This window comes from Pleurodeles waltl, chromosome 10, assembly GCF_031143425.1.
Source record: "Pleurodeles waltl isolate 20211129_DDA chromosome 10, aPleWal1.hap1.20221129, whole genome shotgun sequence".
NCBI lineage: Eukaryota > Metazoa > Chordata > Amphibia > Caudata > Salamandridae > Pleurodeles > Pleurodeles waltl.
Window position 1 is genome coordinate 1,065,987,284 of NC_090449.1, and position 26,316 is coordinate 1,066,013,599.

The following is a 26,316-nucleotide window of genomic DNA, read 5'->3' on the forward strand; positions in this document are numbered from 1 at the left end:
CGCCATTTGAAGTCTTCTGGCTCGACGGTCTCGGAGTGTTTTTCGGGACCGGAACGCACGACAGGCCTCGCAGGTGTCTTCGCTGTGCTCAGGTGACAGGCACAGGTTGCAGACCAAGTGTTGGTCTGTGTAGGGGTATTTATTGTGGCATTTGGGGCAGAAACGGAACGGGGTCCGTTCCATCGGCGTTCTTCAGCACGCGGTCGGGCCGACCAGGCCCCGACGGAGGATCGAAAAATTACCCCGAAGGGCACCGGAGCTCTTCGATCTTCGATGCGGTGTTGAATGTAAGTATGCCGATCCCGAACGCAACAATACCGACGAAAATCTTCCGAAATTAACTATTTTTTCTGTTCCGAAACTCGGAGCGACAGGAACACGTCCGAACCCGATGGCGGAAAAAAAACAATCGAGGATGGAGTCGACGCCCATGCGCAATGGAGACAAAAGGAGGAGTCACTCGGTCCCGTGACTCGAAAGACTTCTTCGAAGAAAAACAACTTGTAACACTCCGGCCCAACACCAGATGGCGAGCTATTGCAGAACATGCGTATCTACAGCGACAGATGCCATCGAACAAACAAGTTTTCCTCACATTTCGGTGACAGAAAGTTCTGGAATCTGAGAGGAGCCACAAATTTTCTTCCACCCGGCGTTCCCCTAAGTCTCCCGATAAAAATGATACCTCACTTGTGAGGGTAGGCCTAGCGCCCGCGACAGGAAATGCCCCAAAACAGAACGTGGACACATCACATTTTTTCATAGAAAACAGTGCCTACCTGTGGATTTTGGCCTCTAGCTCAGCCGGCACCTGGGGAAACCTAGCAAACTAGCACATTTTTGAAAACTAGAAACCCAGGGGAATCCAAGATGAGGTGACTTGTGGGGCTCGGACCAGGTTCTGTTACCCAGAATCCTTTGCAAACCTCAAAATGTGGCTAAAATACCACGTTTTCCACACATTTCGGTGACAGAAAGTTCTGGAATCTGAGGGGAGCCACAAATTTCCTTCCACCCAGCGTTCCCCCAAGTCTCCCGATAAATATGATACCTCACTTGTGTGGTTAGGCCTGGTGCCTGCGACAGGAATAGATCACACAACGGTCAATGTTGGTCCTTACGTGAGGCAGCTGTTGACCCTGGGGTGATCCATTCCTGACACAGGCACTAGGTGTAGGCACTCAAGTGGGGTAGTGTTTTTATCAGGACAGGTGAGGAGTCACTGGGTGGTAGGAATGTTGTGGATCCCAGCATATTCCTGTAGTTTGTGTGACAGAAATGCGAGAAAAATAGAGTTTTTTTTCAACATTTCAGCTTTGCAGGGTATTCTGGGTAAGAAAACTTTGGGGAATCCACACAAGTCACACCTCTGTGGACTTCCCCGAATGTCTAGTTTCCAGAAATGTTTGGGTTTAGTGTGTTTCTCTATATGGCCGCCGAATCCAGGACCAAAAACACAGGTGCCTGCCTTACAAAACCAGTTTGTTTTGCCATAGACAATTTTGATGTCTCCACAATATGATTTGGGTGGTGGAATTTGGGGCTGAACTAAATTGGTGAGCTCCCAAGAGAGCACTCTCTCTCTGCTTGCCGCCGCATTCACCTGCTCTCTGAGTTGGCCTAACCCACTATTACCCAGTTGCACGAACAGCTTGCGAAGGGACAGCAGGACTGTCCTCATCACCTCCCTCATAATGTACTGGAAGAGGAGTTTTCGAATGGGACTCCTCTGACTGAAAAATCACTCCCAGAGTCTGCGCCATTGTCCTATCCCTCAGATGCTGTCTCAGTATCTGATGTCTCAGTCTCTGATCCTATGTCAGAGCGGTCCTCTATAACCAGAGTGCAGGCAGCAGTCATCCATCAAGATGCCATCTCTGCTATTGGCTAAACTGTTGCTCTAAAACACTAGCCTACGTAGACAGTCACAAAATCGATGGTGTGTGTGAGATACGTGCAACAGTAGAGGCCACCTTACCTGCGCTTCTTCCCTCAATCAGCACGTACTTTCAAGACACTCAAAAAACACCTTGTCACATACCATTCGTCACAGTCTTTAGCACCTCCTGCGCCCAGTCCAACAATCATTATTGGTGCTCCCACTCCCTCCTCCTCGGATTCCCTCATTACCACCCAGCAAAAGTGCCCTTCATCTCTCCATAGACTTTACTAATGTACTCAGCTATTTACATAAAATACAGATGTGCTCTTTGCAGTAGGCATATAAACCTTCTGCGCTTCTTTATGGCACTAAAACTGCCACTAGACAAGTCGGACCCTTTCCTCCCAGGGAAACCACACACATATTGACAAAAGTGATGTATATATGACAGCCAACCACCTGAAACTCAACTCAAGCAAAACCGAAATAATCCTCTTTGGCCCTCACCAAAAAAACCTGGGACCCCCCATGGTGGCCCACCACGCTAGGCCCTGCACCCACCCCCGCCAACTACGCACGCAACCTCAGCATCATCCTAGACTCCTCCCTCTCTATGACCCAACAAATCAACGCTCTTACCTCCTCATGCTTCAACAAACTCCGTATACTGAAAAACATTCAAATGGATCCCCACAGAGACCAGAAAAACTGTCACTCACGCACTCATCAGCAGCAGGCTTGATTACAGAAACGCCCTCTACGCCGGCACCACTCTAAAACTCAAGTGCAAACTACACGAATCCAGAACTCAGCAGCACGACTCATCCTCGACCTCCACCGACACGAACACATCTCTCCACACCTCAAATCCCTCCACTGGCTCCCCATTGACAAAAGGATCACCTTCAAGATCCTCATCCTCACACACATATCACTCCACAACACAGGCCCTGCCTACCTCAACGAGAGTCACCTTCCACACCCCCACACAAAACGTCCGTTCAGCTGACCTCTCTCTCGCCTCTGACCCCCGCATCAAACACACCACCACCGGGGGCAGATCCTTCTCCTACATTGCACCCAAAACATGGAACGCACTCACAACCCACATTCGCAAGACCTAAAAAATACTTCTTTTCAGGAAGGGCCTCAAAACCTGGCTTTTTGAACAGTGAACCTCCTAGCCCCTTTCCCTCCCCCCCGTTCCCCCCCCAGCGCCTTGAGACCCTCACAGGTGAGTAGCGCGCTTTATAAATCTCTTTGATACAGATCTACCTATATATATATATATATATATATATATATATATATATAAATATATATCTACATAGATATATCTATAGATATATCCATGTACCTAGATATATCTATCTACATAGATATATATATATATAGATATATACATATATTTTTTTTTAGTTGTTGTATGGTTTCCTTGGGGGCCAAAATGGCCCCCAGGGAAACCCTACAACATCTAAAAAAAAAAATTGCCCCCACAGGGGGTCACCCTGCCCACGGGCGACCCCGTCATTTCATTTTTTTTTTTTACATTTTTTTTTTTTGCCCCAGGGGGCACCTACCTTTTTTTTTTTTTTAAAGAAAATTATGCCGGGGGGGGTGGCCCGTTTTCCGGGGGGGGGCCGCCCCCCAAAAGTGAAATCCCTGGTGTCTAGTGGGGTTTCCTGGCCCCCGATCGCAGCTGTGCTGCGATCGGGGGCCAGGAAACACTTTCAGGAAGGCCTCGTAAGAAAGGGGAGACACTCCCCTTTCTTACGAGGCCTTCCCGAACGTGTAAAAGGCCGTTTTCCCCATGAAAGCAGGAAGCGGCCGCAAGGCTGCTTCCTGCTTTCATGGGGAAAACACCTTTGCAACGTCAGCGCGCGACGTCACAAAGGGGCGGGTGGGGGGCGGGGGGAGACACGGTAGCTTCCGTGTCTCCCGGGGGGGGGGGAAAAAAAATAAAAAATCCTCGGGTGCGACGCACCCGAGGATTTATTAATGCCCTTCCTGGTGTCGGCCACTGGTCGTGACCCGCAACAGGGAGGGTGTGTGGGCGTCGGCCAGTGGCCGACGCCCGCACTTAAGAGGTTAACAAATAAAATAAAATTAGCTTAAAAAAATAATAATAATAAAACGTTGCAATTTTGTTTGTACTGCTGGGCACGTTTTTGCCAGTCACACGCCTTCTCTGTGCGGGGCACTGGAAGTTAGAACAAAATATTACTTCGATCACATCGGGAGCAGCGGACGGGCACTAATTAAGTTGAAATCAATTAGTGCTTGATCCCTACTCCACACAGAGCAACGGAAATGATTCCAGACATACCTTGATGAATTACGAGGCTGTAAAGAAGAGTGCAACGCAAATCAACAAATGGTGAGCGACAGGCGGGCTTCAAGCCCTTTACTGAACACAAGAGCATCTCGCATGAGAGACGTATGCGCAAGCGCAGACTCGACCCTAAAAATACAAGCTGGGCATGGCTAACAGACCTGCCCCTCCTGCAAAGACTATTTCTACCGAGGAGCATTTTCGTTAGTGATAACCAAGTTCTTGTGACCAAAGCCAGCCTCACAGATTAGGAGTCAGTAAAGTGTCTATGATTTGTGTGAAATGTATTCTTCCATAGGCAGTGCAATCTTCACTAGGCTCGTCTCCTGGGTGAAGGCAAAAGGCTGAGTTAATCCCGGTTTCTTTTATTTTCATTTACCCCCACCCCCACCCCCCAGGTCTCAAAGCAAAGCAACAAAAGGTGTCACTATAACCCATCTCAATGTTAACATGTTATTGACCTCTAAAGAATGAGTGTGTGAGGGACTTGGGTTCTGCTTCCGCCTTATGCGGCTCCAGTGTCACTGTGGAGCACAAGGGCTGGGGGAAGAGTAGCTTCACTGTGTGCCTTTGCCCACACCTCCTGCCTCTCCCTTTCCCCTGCAATCCACATATCTTGGAGAGGCAGTAGGGAGGGCGCGTCGGGGCTCAATGTAGGACACTGCAATGTTGATAGCAGAAGCCTATACCAATGTCTATAGGCTCTTGCACTGCCTTCTAGGAGGCAAGCAGATGAACAATGGTCAAGCAGATTGTAAACAGTGGGTGGGCCGGAGGGCCTGGGAACAAGACAGACAACCAAGGGATGATGGGGCAAACACAAAAACAACAGAGTATGTGGGAGGGGCAAGGGTAAGCAGATGGGCGACGGAGAGTGGGTGGGAGGGACCGCAACAACCACACGAACAAGAAGAGTGGGGGGGGGGGGGGGGGGGGGCTGGGGTAACAACATGGACAAAGGAGGTTCAGTGGGAGGGTCTGGGAATGACCAGACAGAAAATGGAGGGTGGTGAGGAGGGGCTGGGGGCAAGCAGATGCACAATGAAGGGTGGTTGGGAGCAAGTAGAAAGAGAATGAAGGGTGGTCAGCAGGGCTGGGGGCAGCAAGAAGACAACAGAGGGTGGTCAGGAGGGGTTGTGCGCCAGTACACAGACAACAGATGGGACCGGGGAAGGGACACTGAGGGCAGAGAAGTACACAAAGGAGACAGCTGAAAAAAACCACAATCACTCTGGTAGACTACTTTAACAAAAAGAAAAAAAGTAGCACCCGAAAAAAGCAAGCAGTGAAAGGACACAAGTAATGCATCCATGCTCCTGGGGAGGGAGTAAACACACAAAGAGGAAGGAAGCCTACAGAGGCTGACAAATAAGAATCAAATACATCGAAGTGACAGTGAAGCCAACCAATGGAAAGCTAGAGGCAGCCTCTAGGCCCCCATAATTTAAAGAAAGACCTTGCAAGAGAGTGCAGACCTAACAAACAAGTTCCCATTTTAGTTATCTGTAAGGTCACATTGGTGCCTTGTGCACTAGTGAGAATTTTTAAAGAATTTGGTGTGAAATTCACAGTTTACAGACAAAAATAATGAGTTGTATCAGACTGTTCAAATAAGAATTGCCAATCAGCTGTTACAGCAATTAGGAAGGAGGGTTTACTTGTAAAAGGAGTCCATCTGCAGGATATGTATTTATTTACAATATAAAGTGTGTTTCATCTGTGCCCATACATCTTGAGCCTGAGGTGGGAACAAGTGAGTAGGTCTCGCAAAAAATGTTCTCGAAAAGGGCGTGAAGGGTTCATGACAGTTCAACTCATGCATTAGTGTAAAAATAATAAAAAAGCAAAAATACACATGCCTAAAGGTCACATGAATACAGCTGCAAAAATATAAAGTAAAAAACAATGGTTACCTTAAAAAATAAATGTACCACAAAATAATAGCAGAAGTGAACGCAGAGATTGACTCACAAGCTCTCGCACTCAGGTAGACTACTTTTTAGTCAGCTGTTTAGGTGCACAAGAAAATGACATCACCCAAGAGATGAGAGCCAATATTTGAGGTAATCTGGACCACTGCTCTGAGCTGTGGTGGGCAGAAGCAAAATGTGAATGACTCTTGAACAGGCCAAATGATGAAGAGGGCTGACTGAAAGGCCTTGTATGTATGTACGTATATATGGAAATTGTCACTTACCCAGTGTACATCTGTTCGTGGCATGAGACGCTGCAGATTCACATGCTGTGCATTATCTTGCCATCTAGTGTTGGGCTCGGAGTGTTACAAGTTGTTTTTCTTCGAAGAAGTCTCTTCGAGTTACGAGACCGAGGGACTCCTCCCTTTTGACTCCATTGCGCATGGGCGTCGACTTAATCTTAGATTGTTTTTTGCCCCGCAGAGGGTGAGGTAGGAGTTGTGTGTATATAGTAAAGGTGCCCATGCAATGTAGTAAGTATGTATGTACATAACGTGTATAAGAATAGTATATATTTACAAATTTACAAGTTTCATTCAACTTATAACGGCTACAGGCTCCCGGGGAGGGCGCATGTGAATCTGCAGCGTCTCATGCCACGAACAGATATACACTGGGTAAGTGACATTTTCCATTCGATGGCATGTGTAGCTGCAGATACACATGCTGTGCACAGACTAGTAATCAGTAATCTCCCCAAAAGCAGTGGCTTAGCCTGTAGGAGTTGAAGTTGTTTGAAATAATGTTCGTAATACAGCCTGTCCTACTGTGGCTTGTTGTGCTGTTAACACATCTACATGGTAATGTTTTGTGAATGTATGAGGCGTAGACCATGTGGCTGCCTTACAAATTTCTGTCATAAGTATATTCCCTAAAAAAAGCCATTGTGGCGCGTTTTTTCCTAGTGGAATGTGCCTTTGGTGTAATAGGTAGATCCCTTTTTGCTTTAATATAGCAGGTTTGAATACATTTCACTATCCATCTAGCAATGCCTTGCTTGGATATAGGATTCCCTGCATGAGGTTTTTGGAAGGCTACAAAAAATTGTTTTGTTTTGGGAAACTGTTTTGTTCTGTCAATGTAATACATTAGTGCTCTTTTGATGTCTAACATATGTAAGGCTCTTTCGGCTACTGAGTCTGGTTGTGGAAAAAAGACTGGGAGTTCCACTGTTTGTTTTAGGTGGAATGGTGATATAACTTTTGGTAAGAATTTTGGATTTGTACCGAGAACCACTTTATGTTTATGTATTTGTATAAAGGGTTCTTGTATAGTAAATGCTTGTATTTCGCTTACTCTTCTAAGAGAAGTGATAGCTATTAGGAAGGCTACCTTCCAAGTTAAGTATTGCATTTCACAAGAGTGCATGGGTTCAAATGGTGGTCCCATGAGTCGTGTTAATACAATATTGAGGTTCCACGAAGGGACTGGTGGTGTTCTCGGGGGTATGATTCTTTTTAATCTTTCCATAAATGCTTTGATGACTGGGATTAGAAAGAGCAATGTTGAATGTTTAATCTGCAGATAGGCAGATATTGCTGTGAGATGTATTTTAATAGAAGAGAATGCTAGGTTAGATTTTTGTAAGTGTAATAAGTAACTTACAATGTTTTTTGCAGAAGCATGTAGTGGTTGAATTGTATTATTGTGGCAGTAGTAAACAAATCTTTTCCATTTGTTTGCATAACAATGTCTTGTAGTAGGTTTCCTAGCTTGTTTAATGACCTCCATACATTCTTGTGTAAGGTCTAAGTGTCCAAATTCTAAGACTTCAGGAGCTAGATTGCTAGATTGAGCGATGCTGGATTCGGGTGTCTGATCTGTTGTTTGTGTTGAGTTAACAGATCTGGCCTGTTTGGTAATTTGACGTGAGGTACTACTGATAGGTCCAGCAGTGTTGTGTACCACGGTTGGCGAGCCCAGGTCGGTGCTATGAGTATTAGTTTGAGTCTGTTTTGACTCAGTTTGTTTACCAGATAAGGAATGAGTGGGAGAGGGGGAAAAACGCAAGCAAATATCCCTGACCAACTCATGCATAACGCATTGCCCTTGGACAGAGGGTGTGGGTACCTGGACGCAAAGTTTTGGCATTTTGCATTTTCTTTTGTTGAGAATAGGTCGATTTTTGGTGTTCCCTAGCGTAGAAAGTAATCTTGTAGGATCTGGGGATGAATCTCCCATTCGTGTGTCTGTTGATGATCTCGACTGAGATTGTCGGCTAATTGGTTTTGGATCCCTGGGATGTATTGTGCTATTAGGCGAATGTGATTGTGAATTGCCCAATGCCAAATCTTTTGTGCTAAGAGACACAGTTGTGACAAGTGTGTCCCTCCTTGCTTGTTTAGGTAATACATTGTAGTCATGTTGTCTGTTTTGACAAGAATGTGTTTGTGGGCTACCAGTGGTTGAAATGCTTTCAATGCTAGAAACACTGCCAGCAGTTCTAAATGATTTATATGCAGTTGTTTTTGTTGAACGTCCCATTGTCCCTGTATACTGTGCTGGTTGAGGTTTGCTCCCCACCCCATCATGGAAGCATCTGTTGTGATCACGTATTGAGGCACTGGGTCTTGGAATGGCCGCCTTTGGTTTAAATTTATAGGGTTCCACCATTGAAGCGAGAAGTGTGCCTGGCGGTCTATCAACACTAGATCTTGGAGTTGACCCTGTGCTTGTGTCCACTGTGTTGCTAGGCACTGTTGTAAGGGCCGCATGTGTAGTCTTGTGTTTGGGACAATGGCTATGCATGAAGACATCATGCCTAGAAGTTTAATTACAAACTTCACTTGGTAGTGTTGGTTTGGTTGCATGTTTAATATTATATTTTGGAAGGCTTGTACTCTTTGTGGACTTGGAGTGGCAATCGCCTTTTGTGTGTCGAGTGTTGCTCCCAAGTATTTGGGATGGTTGTAGATGTGATTTATGGTAATTTATAGAGAACCCTAGTTTGTGCAGAGTTTCTATAACGGATTGTGTGTGCAGCAGACACTGTTGCTGAGTGCTGGTTTTTATTAATCAGTCGTCTAAGTATGGGAATACGTGCATGTGCTGTCTCCTTATATGAGCGGCTACTACTGCAAGGCATTTTGTGAATACCCTTGGGGCTGTTGTTATTTCGAATGGTAACACCTTGAATTGGTAATGCACTCCTTGTATTACAAACCTTAAGTATTTCCTGTGAGAAGGATGTATGGGTATATGGAAATATGCATCCTTTAGATCTAACGTTGACATGTAGTCATGTTTTTTGAGTAAGGGAATCACGTCTAGAAGTGTTACCATTTGGAAGTGATCTGATTTGATGTAGAGATTCAGAGTTCTGAGGTCTAATATGGGTCTCAACGTTTTGTCTTTCTTTGGAATTAGGAAGTACAGGGAGTAGACACCTGTACCATTTTGATGTTTGGGCACTAGTTCTATTGCTTGTTTTTGTAACAATGCTTGAACTTCTAGCTGTAACAGGTCTAAGTGTTGTTTGGACATAGTGTGTGCTCTTGGGGGCACATCTGGTGGGAAATTTATGAATTCTATGCAATAACCATGTTGGATAATGGCTAGGACCCATGCGTCCGTAGTTATGTTTGCCCAGTTGTGGTAGTATGCGGTAAGTCTCCCCCCCACTGGTGTTGAGTGGTAGGGGTTTGTGACATTGAAGTCACGGTTTGGCTTGAGAGGTTTTAGGGCTTTGGAATTTCCCCCTTGCTTTTGGGAATTGTCCACCCCTGTATGATCCTCGATAACCACCTCTTTGGTACTGGCCCTGATATGTGGGTCTGGCTTGTGAGGTTGAAGGCTCTGTGGTTTGGGAACGAAACCCCCCTCTAAATTGTGGCCTTCTAAAAGTGCCTCTGTTTTGTGGGGAGTAGAGCGCTCCCATGGCTTTGGCCTTGTCCGTGTCCGTGTCCTTTTTTAGCTTTTCGAATGCCGTATCCACCTCCGGCCCAAACAATTTTTCTTGGTTAAACAGCATATTTAGCACAGCTTGCTGGATTTCCGGTTTAAAACCTGAGCTCCGTAACCATGCGTACCTGCAAATGGTTACCTCGGTGTTCACTGTCCGTGCTGCTGTGTCTGCCGAGTCCATTGCAGACCTTATTTGGTTGTTGGAAATCGCTTGTCCTTCCTCAACAACCTGTTGGGCACGCTTTTGGTGTTCCTTGGGCAAGTGCTGTATTATATGTTGCATCTCGTCCCAGTGTGCCCTGTCGTAGCGAGCCAGTAGAGCCTGCGAATTGGCAATCCGCCATTGATTGGCTACCTGTGCTGCCACCCGCTTGCCTGCAGCATCGAACTTCCGACTTTCCTTGTCGGGCGGTGGTGCGTCTCCTGAAGATTGGGAGTTTGCCCTCTTCCTGGCCGCTCCCACGACCACCGAATCTGGTGTCAGTTGCTGTGTTATAAACACAGGGTCCGTTGGGGGAGGTTTATATTTCTTCTCCACCCTAGGCGTGATGGCTCTGCCTTTCACTGGGTCCTGGAACACCTGTTTGGCATGCTTTAGCATGCCTGGGAGCATTGGCAAACTTTGGTAAGAGCTGTGAGTGGATGCCAAGGTATTAAATAAGAAGTCGTCTTCTATTGGCTCTGCATGCATTGCTACATTGTGGAAAGTAGCTGCCCTTAATAACACCTGCATATATGCAGTGCTGTCCTCTGGTGGTGACGGCCTTGCCGGGTAGCAATCAGGACTGTTGTCTGAGACCGGTGCATCATATAAGTCCCATGCATCCGGGTCATCTTGTGTCATCCCCATGTGTGTTGGCGACTGCAATGGGGGTGTTGCTACCGGGGACAGATGTGGCGAGTGCAGTGGTGAAGGCTGTGGCGAAAACCTTGGTGGTGTTTTGTCTCTTGACACTTTTGCTTTTGGCTGCATTTCCGCCTCCTGGAATGCTAGCTTTCTTTTTATTTTAAATTGGGGGAAGAGTTTGAATTTTACCAGTCTCTTTCTGGATGTGCAGCCTCCTTTGAGTATGGTCTGGCTCTCCCATACCTAATTCCTGCTCAAATCTGTGCCCTTGCCTTTGGCTGGAAAGGCCGTGCTCTTCTGTGTAGGAGCCTATTTTCGGTTCTGAGGCTGCATGTTTCGACACCGAAGGTTTCAGTACGTTCTTTTTCGGCTCCGAGGAAACCTTTTCAACTTTGGGGGTGTCGAACTCTCGACGTCGAGTTGTTTCGGAGTCGGTATCTCGACCGGAGTCGGATGTCTTCGGCTCTTGGGAGGCCTCTTTCGGTGCCGATGTTTGGTCACCGTGTTTTCGGGTTAAGCCATGGCCTGTTGTCTGTGGCATCCCCTTGGCCTTCATAATTTTGGAGTGAGTCTTGGCCGGGGCAGATTTACTCACATTTTTTGGCTGCGCCTTCGGCTGCTCAGTTTCGGAGTCGTCTGAGTCCGATTCGTGAATGGAGAATCTCTCCTCTTCCTCGACATCGATCTGTTCGGCCGGTGTCGACGCCATCTGAAGTCTTCTGGCTCTTCGATCGCGTAGGGTCTTCTTCGATCGAAATGCCCGGCAGGCCTTGCAAGTATCTTCCCTGTGTTCTGGTGAGAGACACAGATTACAGACCAAGTGTTGGTCTGTATAAGGATACTTTGCGTGGCAATTCGGGCAGAAGTGGAAGGGGGTCCGGTCCATGAGTTTCGACGATGGACGCGGTCGGGCCGACTAGGCCCCGCTGAAGAGTGGAAGCCCTGAAGGGCCGCCGGAGCGCTTCTTCTTTCGGTGTTGATGTACCAACACTAGACCGGTACCGAGCGCGAACAATACCGTCAAATTTTCCGATAAATAGCTAACTTTCCCGATTTGAAATACGGAGCGAAGAGGAACACGTCCAAACCCGATGGCGGAAAGAAAACAATCTAAGATGGAGTCGACGCCCATGCGCAATGGAGCCGAAAGGGAGGAGTCCCTCGGTCTTGTGACTCGAAGAGACTTCTTCGAAGAAAAACAACTTGTAACACTCCGAGCCCAACACTAGATGGCAGGATAATGCACAGCATGTGTATCTGCAGCTACACATGCCATCGAACATATATATATATATATATATATATACACACAAAAACAACTTGTAACACTCTGAGCCCAACACTAGATGTCGGAAGAGCTATGCATAGCATGTGTATCTGCAGCTACACATGCCTTCGAACATATATATTTTTATATGTACATTTTAAAAAAACATGAGGTTGGCGAGATAGATAAAGCTGAGTCTAGGCCAGACCTAAAAAAAAAGTCTTCAACTGATAATAAACACAGTGGGACGGACAGTCTAAAATAACTAGGAAGACCCATCCAAGTCACCACAGTCTGCCACGCTGCTCCAACCCATTGTAAAATAGTTAAAGCACCATCAGGTAAGAGGCGGATCTAGACTTTCCTGGAAACTTAATTTTACAAACGGACACAGACAAAAAGGGGTGCGTCTCCAAACGTATTAGACCAAGGTGCATGGGGCAGGATTAGACTAGTCCAGCTGCCTTCCTCGCATCCCATTACAATTCTGTCCCACTTTCTTCATCTTTAGTTCAGGGATAAAATTATCCAGGAAAAAGGATTTCAATGGACATAGGGCAGGGCTGGACTGTCTTAACCTGTCCCTACTGGCCACCAGCAGGCTTGACCAGCAACTCTTGATGTCATCGAAAACACTGTGAGTGGTCCAGGAGAGGAGGCCTAGACAGACTATGGTTGGGAACAGACACTCAAAAGGCAGGAGAGAGGGAAGACGGGTGTCCTTTCGCTCCACCTCTCCCCACTCTTATTGGCAGTCTAGACCTGCCGGTTTCTCCCTCACCATGCTCACAGCCAACTTCATCCTACAGTTCCCATAAATAAAGCCAACATTAATGAAAAAGCATAATTCATCAAACTGTGAATGGGTGCCAGATGAAGTATTCAACATTTCTTCTGGACCAGAGCCACACTTAAATCACCTTGGTCACACGCTGTTCAGAGGATGAGCTACATTGTTGGCTTGAAACTCAAAATATGCCATTGCTGATTTTATTACACGGAGATGCAAACTTTTGTAATCTGGATCTGAAGCAAACAGAATTCATCCTTCATGTTTTACTCATGGCGAAAAGAGGGATCTTGAGTCTGGGAGACTACACAGGACCTACTTCCGTAGATGACTGTGTTCTGGATCTCTGCAAACTTCTGACCCCAGAAGAATGCTTATTCAGGAGCAGCAATTGTCTAAAGAAATACAGGTCCGTCTGGGGAGAATCCCAAGGCTTATATAACTAAAAATTAACCTTCTCTTTCTTTCTTAATAGAGTAAATTTAATACAACTTCTCAAAAGTGCGTGCATGTCCATTGTTGTGCGTGTCCAGAGTCAGAGTTTGTCTTTCCAATGTGAATATAATCTGCAAGAGGCTATATATAACCTTTTAATTTGGTATGACCTTCTTCCCATGCCTACTGCACACAGGACTGTTACACTGTATGAGACATATTAAAGAAGAGGTTATTATGTTTAGCTCAGTTTATCTGTGTGCTGGCTGCGCCTATGCAATATCTAAAACCTAATACAAAAAAATGAAAAGAAAACCATGGGGAATAAGTATTTTTTTCTAATTCAATTTTTTTTTAAAAAAATTCCAATCTTTGACCATATTCTTTCAGCATGAATCTCAGAGTCTCAGAATCAATGTCAGCCTCAGAGCATTGGCTATTTTTCCTCTGTTTGTTGATGGGAGGAGGGCCACATCCATGCAACAGGTGTACGTCCAAGCGGGAGCAAGGACAAAGTACGTCAAGAGCTTCACCGTGGAGCTGTGTGCGCTTGCAAGGGGGCCTCAGACTGATCAGTCGCATCCTCAATGCTCATGGAAGCTTTCTAAATGAAACAAGCACCAGGAATCCTGCAATCATGTTTCTAGCACAGACATTATCAACAGTCCCAGAGAAATGCATCACTTTAAGGAGGGGGAAAGAACTATTCATAGAAGAGCAGACGTGATTTGAAGATCTCTATGAAGCACTTACCTTGATATTTCCAACAAAGTCCATTTTAACTGGTGCGAAGACTGTGGGCCCAAGTTTATCTGCAATGAAAGCCCAGATTTGAAAAAGCTATAGAAAGGAGTATAGTTTCCATTCTTAAGGGTTTATAATCAGTCACACCTAGGTCATTCAGAACACAACAGCAAGGGTCATACTTGACCTGCAAGACAGACCTGCATACACCTCAGGAACCTCCACTGGCTCCCTGTACACAACAATGCCAATTCAAGATGCTGACCCTCACCTACAAAGCCCTTCACAACCAAGGACCTGCTTGCCTTAACCATCGTCTGAACTTTCACCACCTCACCAGAAACCTTTGGTCCGCCGCCCTTTACCTCCCCTGCACACCATCCATCCTCAGGCGCAACCACAGAGGATGTGCCTTCTATCTGGCAGCAAAAGCTTGGAACAATCTCCCCTTTCACCCGAGGTCCTCCCCTTTCATTCTGGAGTTCAGAAGACAGCTCCAGACCTTCGCTCTTCGACTGAGTCCTCCGGCTGGATCCCACGCAGCTGACATGGCACTTGGATACCCTCACGGGTGATAAGTGCACCCCAATAAATCCACTGATTGATTAATAGGTTTGTGGCACTTCCTTTTTACACCAGCCATCCTGCGGCAGCCGCTCTGACTATACATTCTACTTAAACGGCAGAATCTATAGATAGGCATTCGTGTCAGGGGTTGAGCCGCAGAGACTTGTACACTTGGTATGGGTGACCATACCAAAGAATGACTATTGCCCATTTGTAATGGCCTTGCACCTGCAGCAGATGCTGCAGCACATGGCAAGAACACAGTCACCCTCCTGCGGCCAAAAGTGCTGCAACTGTGACCAGTAAAGAGTGAGCAGACTACAGGCTCATGTCCCCTCAACACAGCACAGATGGTCACTGAAGCGTCCAGGCAGGGTGAAGTGTCTTCAGGGTCGCACAGCGAACCAATCTGCAGGCACTGGGGCAGTATCAAAAGCTCCCTGCAGTGTGAGCACATACTACGAATCTCCAGCCCCCCTTAGCCAAAACACAGGCCAAAGCTCACTGTCAAAATTGTATTTCAACACTTCCTCCTTCTCTAGACTTTGTCACGCGCTTTGTGGTATGCAACAAATCCATCAAACAATCCCATAAACAACTTACAGCTTTTTAACTGTGATCAGAAGTCTCTCTGCTTTGGAGCAGCTCCTTACCCAGAACAGGGACGATGGCGTAGCAGGAGTCTAGGAAGAGCTGCGTTGGGATGCCATCTTCCTCCAGGAGAACAATATCATTAAATCTGCAAATAACAGACACAGAGATCAGTGTTTTAAAGAGTCTTGGGCAAGACAACAATCCTCCATGGGCAAAAGCTACAAACTGCTCAACCTGTAAGAGAAACACATGTCACCAGAACCTGCAGACTGCCTTTCGTAAATACAGCTAGGCCTTCTCCAGGTAATCTACAATTTCTATTGTGTCCAATCTAAAGTATTTGTTATAACAAATGTTTTTCAGGATCAGCTACTCTTGTGTTTTAAAGGGTTACTTGCCATTAAGTAAAATGTTACTTATCATGTCCACAGCCTGTAGTGCTGTAGATTAATGAGCTTTGCATTGTCCTGTCATCTAGTGTTGGGCCCATGCTTGTTTGCAAGTTTTTCTTCTCTGAAGTTGTTCTGAAGCTGTAACTCCTCCCTTAGCCTACAATGCCCGAGGACAATGCCTCCGCGTTTCAGATTGTTTTGCCTGCAGTGAATGACTAATGTCAGTGTAGTGAACTAAGCCATGGTGTATGTGCTGTTCACTGGGAAATGACAGAAAGTTGAAACACTGGTATCTTCTGGGATGAAGGGAGGGCCCACGTGAATCTACAGCACTACAGACCTCGAATAGATGGCAACATTTCCAGGTTGTAGCATGTATTGCTTTAGAAACACATGGACTGAAGGCAGAACCTCCGCTAAGCGGTGACTAGTGAACACATGTTTCAAACTACATTTTTAAAACTGTTTGGCCAACTAAAGTCTCCTGGCAGGTTCGAGTGGCCACACAGTAGTGTTTGGTAAACGTGTGCTGCTAGCCATGTATCAGCTTTATTTGTGTCAGCCATGGGAATCTTTCCTAAGAAGAGCAAAGTCGCTCCCTTCTTTGGAGCTGAATGTGCTCGAGGCATTACGTGTAATGTATACTTGGCTTTAGTACAGTGCATTACTATACATCTAACAATCCAATGATACCACCCTTAGAGATAGGATTGCCTTTATGAGATTTTACAAACAAGGAACTGCTTTGTCCTACATACAGATTTTGTTTTATAAGTGTTGTACATCAGTGCTCTCTTGACATTAAGTGAATGCAAAGCCCTTTAGCTACAGATTCTGGGTGTGGGAGAAAAATATGAAACTCATCTGTCTGGAGACACGACTTTTTGAACAAAGTGGGAGTTTGTTCCTGGAACCACTCGTCTTTATGTACCTGAATAAAAGGTTCCTCCACTGTTAGTGTTTGCAACTTACCAATTCTCCTGTGAGAAGTGATACGAAACCAGGAACAGTGCCTTCCAAGACAAGACCTGCAAGTAGCAAGAACATGATGGCTTGAAAGGAGGACCTGTCAGTCTTGTTAGGACTATGTTCACATTCCAGGCAGGCACTGAGGCAGTTTTTGGAAGAATTGCCCTTTCAAGGCCCTCCATGAAGGCCTTGACTAAAGGTATTTTAAAGAGACAAATGTATTCGGTTTTGAATGTGGGATGCAACTGCAGCTAAATACAACACCACTTTTTGCAGATGTAAAAGCTAGCAGAATAGTCTTTGCACAGATACTTCAAAGAGGACTATTTGTTTACCCATACAATTACAGACAACTCTTTTCCACTTTGCTGCATTCTGGATTTGAACACACACCTCTGGAAGTTTAAGGTAGGCAAACTTTAGGAACTCAGGAGCCAGTTGGCCACGATGCAAAGTCAGTAGATCTGGTCTTTTGTGATGATGTAGAGACACTTTCAACAGCAGCGAATGCCAGGGCTGATTCACCCCACTCAGCGCCACCTGAATGAAGGTCATAGTTATTTGCCTCATCTTCTTCACAACATACGAGATAACGGGTAGAGGAGGAAAGGTGTAGAGAAATATCCCTCACCAATTTATCCATACTGCATTGCCTCTGGACTGTGGATATGAGCACCCAAGCGCAGGGTTTTTGCATTTTGCGTCAGGGAAAACACATCAGTTGTGATAGCTCCCTGATGGTGAAAGTACCTTTTAAGCACTTTGGGATTTATCTCCCATTTGTGAACTTGATGTGTGCTGCTTAACGAGTTCTCAGTCATTGTGCAACCCTGGCAGATGCTCCATGAAGAAGTGAATAGGATTCCAATGGTCCAGTGCAAATGTGTTGGGCTACTACTGACAGCCGGGACAAGTGGGTATCCCCTGCTTTCGGAGGTTGTCCTCTGCAGTCATTCTGCTTGTGTTCAGTAGGGCGGTTTTCTGTCAAAAGGCTGCGAGTGCCATTAGGATTGCCATAAGCTAAAGAAAATGGAAGTGACAACTCTGCAGGTGGTGTCCAGCTACTCTGAACAGTCATGTGGCTGAAATATGCTCCTGAGCCCAGAGGTGAGATGTCCATTGTAATGCTCCCTTGCACAGAAGCAGCGTGCCCAGCAAGGAGTTCTTGCTTCTCCATACGAGAGTGCGTGGGCTCCTGGGCTGTCCTAACACTAGATCCTGCCCTTGAACCTCCGCTTGTGCTTGGCACTCATGCACTTGACGAACATGTAGGTTATGTGCGGCACGGTCGCAATGCACAAAACCATCATCGCCAACTGTTTCATTGCAACCATTACCGGAAGAGGAAGTGGTGTTTGAAAAAGAGAGAACAGCCTTTGGAATGCCAGTATCCTCTCCTGACTTATGTAGGCTTTTCCCCGGGACTGCATTTTGCACAGATCCTACAAAAGGCTGGATTTGCAGTGGCTTTAAATGCAACTAAATGTGAAACCTAGCCTGGGCAGCAGCGACAGAGCCAGCTGAGTGTGCGCTACGCACTGCTCTTGGCTGCCGCTCACACAGCAAATCATGTAAGTGAAGTAAGGCTTGGATGGCATTTGTGCACAGCTACACCTGTTAGACATTTGGTAAATACCTTTGGAGTGCTCTGACCCCACCGAGTAGATATATGAACGGTTAGTGGTGGCCAATTACCATAACGGGCAGGTAGCAGTGATGTGCCAGGTGTATGGAGATGTGGAAGTGTGTGCTTCAGATGACGGTTGTCATGTAATCCCCTGTGCAGAGCCGCTCAATGAGGTCCTGCTGGGAGGTCATTTGAAAGTCCTACCACAGGATGCAGCGGGTTCGAGGCCAGTGGACTAAGATAGGCTGCAAGTCCCATGTTTCTTGGGAATTCCGATAGTACAGCGAGTAGACTCTTGGTCCCGCTGGTGAGGGGGGGCACCAGCTCTTGCACGTTCTCCTGTAACAGTTACACATAGTCTTAAATAATTACATCGCAACAAGGGATTTGGTGGACTGGTGGGTAACTCCAGGTAGTAGCGTTGCAGTCACACACAGAGCACCTATTTGCCGGTGATCATTTCAACTCCCCTGTGGAAAGAAAAGCCTCAGGCCACCCTCTGTCCACCCCCCACCTCAACAGGTACTCTGTGATCGGGTGGAAATAATGGGCGAGTCACTGCTTAGAGGTAGATGCAACCTTGTTGGGACCTTTCTACCCTTGCCTCTGCCATTGCCACGATAGCGACCTCTGCCGAAGGACTTTGGTCCTGGAGTGTCCTGAATGGATTGCTCTTGAAGATATTCCTGCTAAGAGTAGGAGTAGAAGGCAGACTTAGTGTTTGGTTCTGCAACACAAGCATGGTTTTGGCAGTCGGTGTCCGTTTTCATTTGTTTCAAGCATAGCGTTGACCTGAGAGCCAAACGGATGCTCTCTATCACATGCAACACTGATGAGGTGCTGACAGACCTCCCGCCTCAAGCCAGACTCCTAACCACACATGGCATCTCAGCAGAGTCCAGGACACCCCGAATGGTTGCATTCGAGATCACTATCCCTTCTGCGACCAGTTCGTGCCCCCACTTGCGGTCGGCTTCAGGAAGGTCGCTCACCAACTCCACTATCTCCTCCCACTGACTATACCTATCATTCATTGGTTTTGCAGTATTATTGCAAAGGATTGCCCAGTCTTTAGAGAACCAAATAGTGCAACAAAACCTTCTGTGTATCATTGCCTTACATGTGCTACACAAACTAGGATTCTGTTTGCAATTATTTTGTCTTCACTGTGGGATCACCTGAGCACTTATTATAAACAGCTATTTCTGTTTGTTCGTAAAACACTGCTATCGACAAATGTCCTTGCATTGTTGACGAATTCATTTATCCTCGCAGTTTGTAACTTAAATGAACGGTTATTGTTTTTTGACAAAATCCACCATTAACCTTTGTTCTAATACCTTTGGAGGAAATCATTGATTTTTACTAGAGCCTTTATTGGGATCTTCAACAAGAGCTGGACCGGAGCCCACTCTGCCTGTCTGCTGAGTTGTACAGTGGGCTCCGCTGGAACACCTCAGGTTTTTGTATCTACTCAAGGGTTAGTCCGAGAAGGTTAGTAGGTTTCACAGGGTGAAGAGTGTTTCAGGTAGTGCCCCAACGCTTCGCAAGTAATAATGAGAACACGATCTGCACAGGCAGCTGCTTCATGTGAGCCTGGTTTGGATAGGATCCCACTTACACTGCTGTTTTGATACTGAAAGCTGATTGAAGAGGTCCACTCACTAGTAGAATTAACACTGAAGAGAGTGAACATCCCCGTTTAGTTCACAGTTTTAATTTAAATGGCAGTCTTTCATCCACACTTACCAAGGCAGCAGGGTTTGAGCACAGAGTATCTCAAAGCAACAGAGTGGAGAGGGAAAAACAACCATCTTGTGTTCAAGATGGAGGACTCCGGGTTGGAGTTTAAAATTCTGGGATAAACGTGGTACATGCACAATCTTGCCCCCCTACTTTACATCTAGGGATGTGTGGCATTTTTATTAGGAACTCATCATTTATGGAAAAAATACTGAATTAAGAGAATTGTGCTAGATTGAGAATGCACGTTTGGACTTGTGGAGAAGTTTCAGTACAAAATGACTCATGTGAGACTAGTTTGTACAGAGCCTACAAAGCAGAAGACGTTTTCTCCTCAAGCCACTCCCTTTTCCCAGACCTCAACTGCCAAGGCCGCGCGTAGCCTTGTATGAGGGATCAAAGTCCATCTTTGCCAACAGTTTGCGGTCTGTGACTCCAGAATTAGCTCATTCATAGTTGCCATGGCTTTCGCAGTGTTCATGCCACCCACTAAAAATGTTATTTTGCTGCAAAGGGACAAAACTAGTGCTTAATTTGAGCTGGAGGTTGACAGTCAGGTCCACCGGCACTTATTTTTACTCAAAAGACTTTGCTCCAGAGTAACAGAAAGAAAAACACAAAAGGGAGGGGGGAAAGATGGAGAAACAGTGACAAAGGGAGAATGCTGTGATAAAAAGAACACGCACGTGTGGGATAAGGAGGCAGGGATTGTCTGGTGGCATATTAAAGAGGCATGGAGTGAAATCAAGTCTACACACCCTTGGTATTTGGTACGCTGACCTTCGATGGCACCTGCCTCGGGCTCTTTAGCAAAACTTTGGGCCCCAGAACTTATTCTTTTACAAATGAATCACTGGACAAGATATTTCTTCTGCAAACAAACTGTAAAATCCAAGAGGAACAGAGGTCGTAGTGCCACCCAAAGTGGGACATGCCAGATTACATCTTTACCCAGAAAGGCCTACAGCCAGGGTGTGTTATGGCACCCGATATATTTAATCTATACTCCGAGACCTCAAATCAGCATCTGGATGCAGCAGGATCCTCTCCGGAGGGTCTTGCTGCCAGGAAGCTCAAACCTTGCAGTACGCTAACGACACTGTACTCATGGATCAGACACATACTGATCTTCAGATGTCACTTGAAGCTCTAGCCCACTTTTGTGGCCCCATAATATTGCCATTAATTTAGCCAAGACTATGTTTATGGTCTTTGACGGCAACATAATCAAATTGTCCTGTTGGACACAAAAAAAATGTAAGTCTAGAGAGGATGATGTCCTACAAATATATGGGGTTTGTCTGGATGACAGGAGTCAAACACCTCCACACATCAAGTCCCGTAAAAGCTTCACCCAAGCTCTGACTTGGGCCTTCCAAGGACTGAACTACAACTTGATTTGAAGGGACACTGGGGAGCTCTTAAGGTCATCAACATCAAATGAATGCCTGCCAGAGCCTATGGTGCTAGCATCTTCAAAAACAAGCCTGGTACCTGACGGGACAAGGTGGACTGTAAGTGCTTCTGTCAACTTTTCATGCTTCCATATTGCAAAAGTCCTTCGCAGATCAGGTTAGAATTCAATCTCACAATGCAGCACCTGCTATTGAAAGCCAGGCTTCGATCCTTCCTTGCCAAGCTAAACACTGCACCAGTCGGTTCACTGAAGCCTCTACCATGCCTGGTGATAACGCAGGCAAACTCCACAGAGCCAGTACTTTGACTCTGCCATGAACAAACTAGAGGCTGGCGAGTTGTTGAGGGTGAGCCTGCCACAACAACATATGACCATCTTACTGTCAAAGGCAGAAAAAATAATCTCAGCAGAGCTTGATTTGTTCAGCAAGTTCCACAGCAACTGAGCCACCAAATTGTATGTAGCTCGATCACTGCCAATCTTCTCAAATTAACCGCTTTCCAAGGTGCAGAAGAGACATGTGACACGGCTACAATTTGGATTAATTTCACTGAATGCCTACAGAGGAGGGAAGTTAAGTGAGGGCACAGATGCCAGGAGTAGGCTGTGTGGTCTGGGGATGGACTCACCCTGCAATGTGGTCTGCATGTGCAAGAAACTGTCCCCTCCGAAGAGATGGCTGCATCTGAACTTCAGAACTCAGAACATTGGCTCTAGCTATGCGGCAACCGACAAGGAGACGCGGTTTCTGAAATCCTTATTAGCGGTAGTGAAGTAAGTGACAAAGCCACTGGTGACGTTTAAGCCACTGGTGACGTCTAAGTGAAGAAGCGGAAGGACAAAGAAGTAGCCATCTCACCTTGTTAGCAGCCCTCCTCCCCCATATTGCAGGGTGTCGACGAGTGCAACCCCTACTGATGTTTCACTGATCAGAGCTGCTGCCATAAGAGTTTCGTCCCCGCCCCAGGCCTGGGCTTTGAAGCCCCATAACAAGAGGGGGAAAAGTGAAGAATGGACTATATGCAATGAGCCGTAACTGCAATGATTTTAGTTCCAGGGGGATCCCACAAAGATTAACTTACACTACAGCCCCCATGCGAAACACATTGTCCTTTTTAGCAAACTGTTTTATCTCTAAGGGGAAGCTCCATAACCCGGGGATGCACCTGCAGCACTTCCCCACTAATCTGTAGCCCGGTATATAATGCACTTTAATGGTTCAGGTACATTACCACTTGTGCCGGAGTGGCAGGGTTAAGATCCTTTTCAGTGCTAATGGGCCAAGAAGGATTGGTCAGTGACTGGATCGTCCGGCAGGGCATGTGTTGGACAACAACAGGGGTGGGAAATGGGTTAAAAACTATATAAACAAATAAAAACACTGACATTCAAGAGCTAAAGTTTAGTGAACTATGTATACATTTTGCCCCTGCCATGCACTGCTTATGACCTCACATCACTCATGAAATGTTAGCTGACATCACTGATGACATTTGAAATTACATCATTAACGGCATCAAAGAAGACACGGTACAAGCTACCGTCCTCCTCTAATTCTTCTATAAATACTAAGATCATTTCCGAAAACAGAGTAGGTATTAAAGGGACCGCAAACATATTCAGCATATAATGACGTGTGCATGTCCGAAATAGAACTAATTTAGAGCGGGGGACACCACTGAGCTCTTTTAGAGGTTTCACAGCAACGAACTTTAGTTGATGAACAGCCATTTCTAAGGAGACACTTATGTACAGATAGGATCTGTTTGTGTTTTATTGTAATGATTCATTGGTTAATAAATCTAAATGTAATTAAAAAAAAAAAAAAAGGAGGAACAGAGGTTTGATTGTCTTTCTGTGTTCATCTGACACTATTAAAAGGAATTCTCCTTCACTGAATAAACTCAGACCAAAATCAAATCCTATCCGCTGGTGGCTCTTTCTCCTGGTCCTTGGTGGCCATCAGTTCTGAGCGATCTTCAGTTCCCACCAGAGAGGTCTGAAGTTTAGAAGTTCATGTTAACGACTCCCCGTCTTCCATTCCCCCTGTGAACAGACTAACTTCAGTTTCCTGGTCCTGTGTTCAAGGGGGAACCTTACCTGTGGCTCATGATGCTGAAGAAGGTCTTCACTTTTATTCCGTCTTCACCGTGGTCCTGCTCATCCTCTGGTTGGGACGGCGTGCCGGGTTCTCGGAGCGACTCAGCTTCTGATGCTGTAGAACTGCACACGTGATCACCATCCGCTGCACAAGATTTGCATACTGCATCTGGTGTGTCATCCCCTAAGGCGTGAAACAAGAAGGTTTTCTGAATCAGTGCTGCAATCTTCATATAACATTATCCGGGTCAACCTTACTTGTTGGAGTGCAGTGGAGGCGCCCACCACCTCCGGTACATTTGATCAGTTTAACCAATGCTGCAAATGTGCAGGTGGATGCACTGCCCCCTTCTGCCACCCACTGACAAAAGTAAGCCAAAGACACGCAGAATCACAACCTATCGGTACCTTCAATACCCACGCGCCCTTTGTTAGGGAAACGGTCCTGCGGCTGCTGCAGAATGTAATGAAACCCTAGAAAAAAGTCTGGGCCAGAATCCACCAAGCAGAGCTCAGTGGGCAAGTACTACAACTAATGGGCCGAGGGGAGAGGAGTGATGACCTTTCAAATTACATCACTGAAGACATGAATGAAGACAGGATACAAGCTACCTCTAATTCCTATATAAACACTGAGATCATTTTAGAAAACAGAGTAGGTAGTAAAGGGCCCACAAACATACTCAGCATATAATGACGTGTGCATGTCCGAAATAGAAATAATTTAGAGCTGGGGACACGTCTGATTGACTATGGTAAAAATTACATAGAACACACCAGTAAACCAATTTGCAAACAGTACTTCATTTAAACAAGACAGAGACGGAACACAACTGTTGTGAGTTGCCGATGTACGTTACAAATCAAATTCCTGCTGTCAAATATATGAGAAAAACTAAAGCTTCTCCCTACAATACAGTATTCTCCTGTGGGTTTCGGTGTTAACATTAAAGTTGAAGAGGTGTTAGATAGTGCTATCAATAATTTCTATATAAACTAGAGATTTATAAAGTGCAGATATTTATTGCCAGATGTTCTATGAAAATTATGCAACGTTACATATTGTTGAAGAATGTATATTGTATGGGTGACTCACAAATGGGCCAAGACGCAGTATAATTGTAAGTATAATTGTAAGCACGGTGTACGCCATGCTCCTCACTTCAGGAATATGTGCATGGTATTGTTGCAAACAGAGGGTTGCGTTTAGGGCCTGGTTGTGCCTGCCTTATAACAGTGGCTAATATGAAGTCAGTGACTTAAAATTCTACGTCCGATGAGGTATTTAACTGGTACATCTCAAGGTAAATAATCATCAAACACGCTTTTGAACAGTATCCAGACCTTAATAAATTGCTGATCACATTAATGTCTAGAGACATTACATTTCTTAGGCTCCTGACTATCAGTAAAAACAGAGCATATCTTCTAACTGTGGGGGACTTCACAGCTATTCTTCATGTTCTCCGTGGTGTAGGATTACACCCACTAGCACAACTGAGGTTATAGAAAACCTGGTCTAGATGAGCCCTGCTAAATCCTTTTTAGTAGGAAAGAGTACAGCAAACTGCCACACTGCTTGGAATGATGTCACCAATGAGGTAATTGAGACGCCATTTATTATGTCATGAGTGATGCAATATGTGAGGTCATAAGCAGTGCATGTCAGAAGCATGTAACTACCCCTTCTGAAAAGCCAGGAGGGCAGGAAGACTCTATGATGTGCAAGGCCGACTGACTGACTGACTCTGACCCGGCCCTTCCTATTTTCATTATACTCAGACCTGTATGTGGTCGCCCTCCCCCCTCTGTGCTAGAACACACTCTCCCCGGTTGTTCATCATCTAGTGAAGTTCCCTTACCTGCCACCTTCTCTTCTCGGTTTTGGGGTGCCGGGACCCTGTGGTTTCCGTCAGGGCTTGGGGGGCAGACTTGTGCTTCATTGGGGATCACGGTGCATTCCCTGAAGATCCTGTCCGGGACGACAGGACCGTTCTCACAATTATTGTTCAACTCGGCAAGCCTGTGAAAGAGTAGAAGTCGGGGTGACACACTTGATGCATGAGGACCCCAAACTCCTTCCCTAGCACGATCGCCCTCACATGTACCCCATAAACCTCCCACGTCATGTCAAGCCACACATTCAGTCACATACATAGAAAGATACTGGCGAGGAGCACGATAAAACACAGGTGAGTCACCAAAGTGCAAGAGCAAAGACCACGCTGGAGACCAGGCAGGGTCTGTGGTGCAGACACGGAGAGGGGTAGGAGTGAAGTACCACACGTGCCCTCCATACCCATGCTTGATATTAAAAGGTTAACTTTACACAGGAGTAGCCATAGTGCAAGAGTAAAGGCAGAGCTGGAGACCAGGCAGAATCTGTGGTGCAGACACGGAGAGGGGCAGGAGTAAAGTACCACACGTGCCCTCCATACCCACAAGTGATATTAAAGGGTTAACTTTACACAGGAGTAACCATAGTGCAAGAGTAAAGGCAGAGCTGGAGACCAGGCAGGGTCTGTGGTGCAGACACGAGAGGGGCAGGAGTGAAGTACCACACGTGCCCTCCATACCCACGAGTGATATTAAAGGGTTAACTTCACACAGGAGTAACCACCGTGCAAGAGTAAAGGCAGAGCTAGAGACCAGGCAGGGTCAGTGGTGCAGACAGACCACTGGGAGGTCTGGAGCGCCAACTGTTCCCTCTCCATACCTTGGGGAACGGACT

General features: G+C 46.1%; 1 protein-coding gene across 1 annotated transcript in view; it reads right to left on the reverse strand.

Annotated features, from left to right (window-relative positions):
- PLEKHA8 (pleckstrin homology domain containing A8) overlaps window positions 1-26,316 on the reverse strand; it is a 117,545-nt gene that overhangs the window by 21,570 nt on the left and 69,659 nt on the right. Inside the window, exons 7-10 of the mRNA XM_069212097.1 lie at window positions 25,448-25,608; window positions 23,586-23,769; window positions 15,397-15,482; window positions 14,186-14,244 (exon numbers count right to left, since the gene is read on the reverse strand). Coding sequence (XP_069068198.1) covers window positions 14,186-14,244; window positions 15,397-15,482; window positions 23,586-23,769; window positions 25,448-25,608 — 490 coding nt within the window. The remainder of the gene's footprint in view (window positions 1-14,185; window positions 14,245-15,396; window positions 15,483-23,585; window positions 23,770-25,447; window positions 25,609-26,316) is intronic.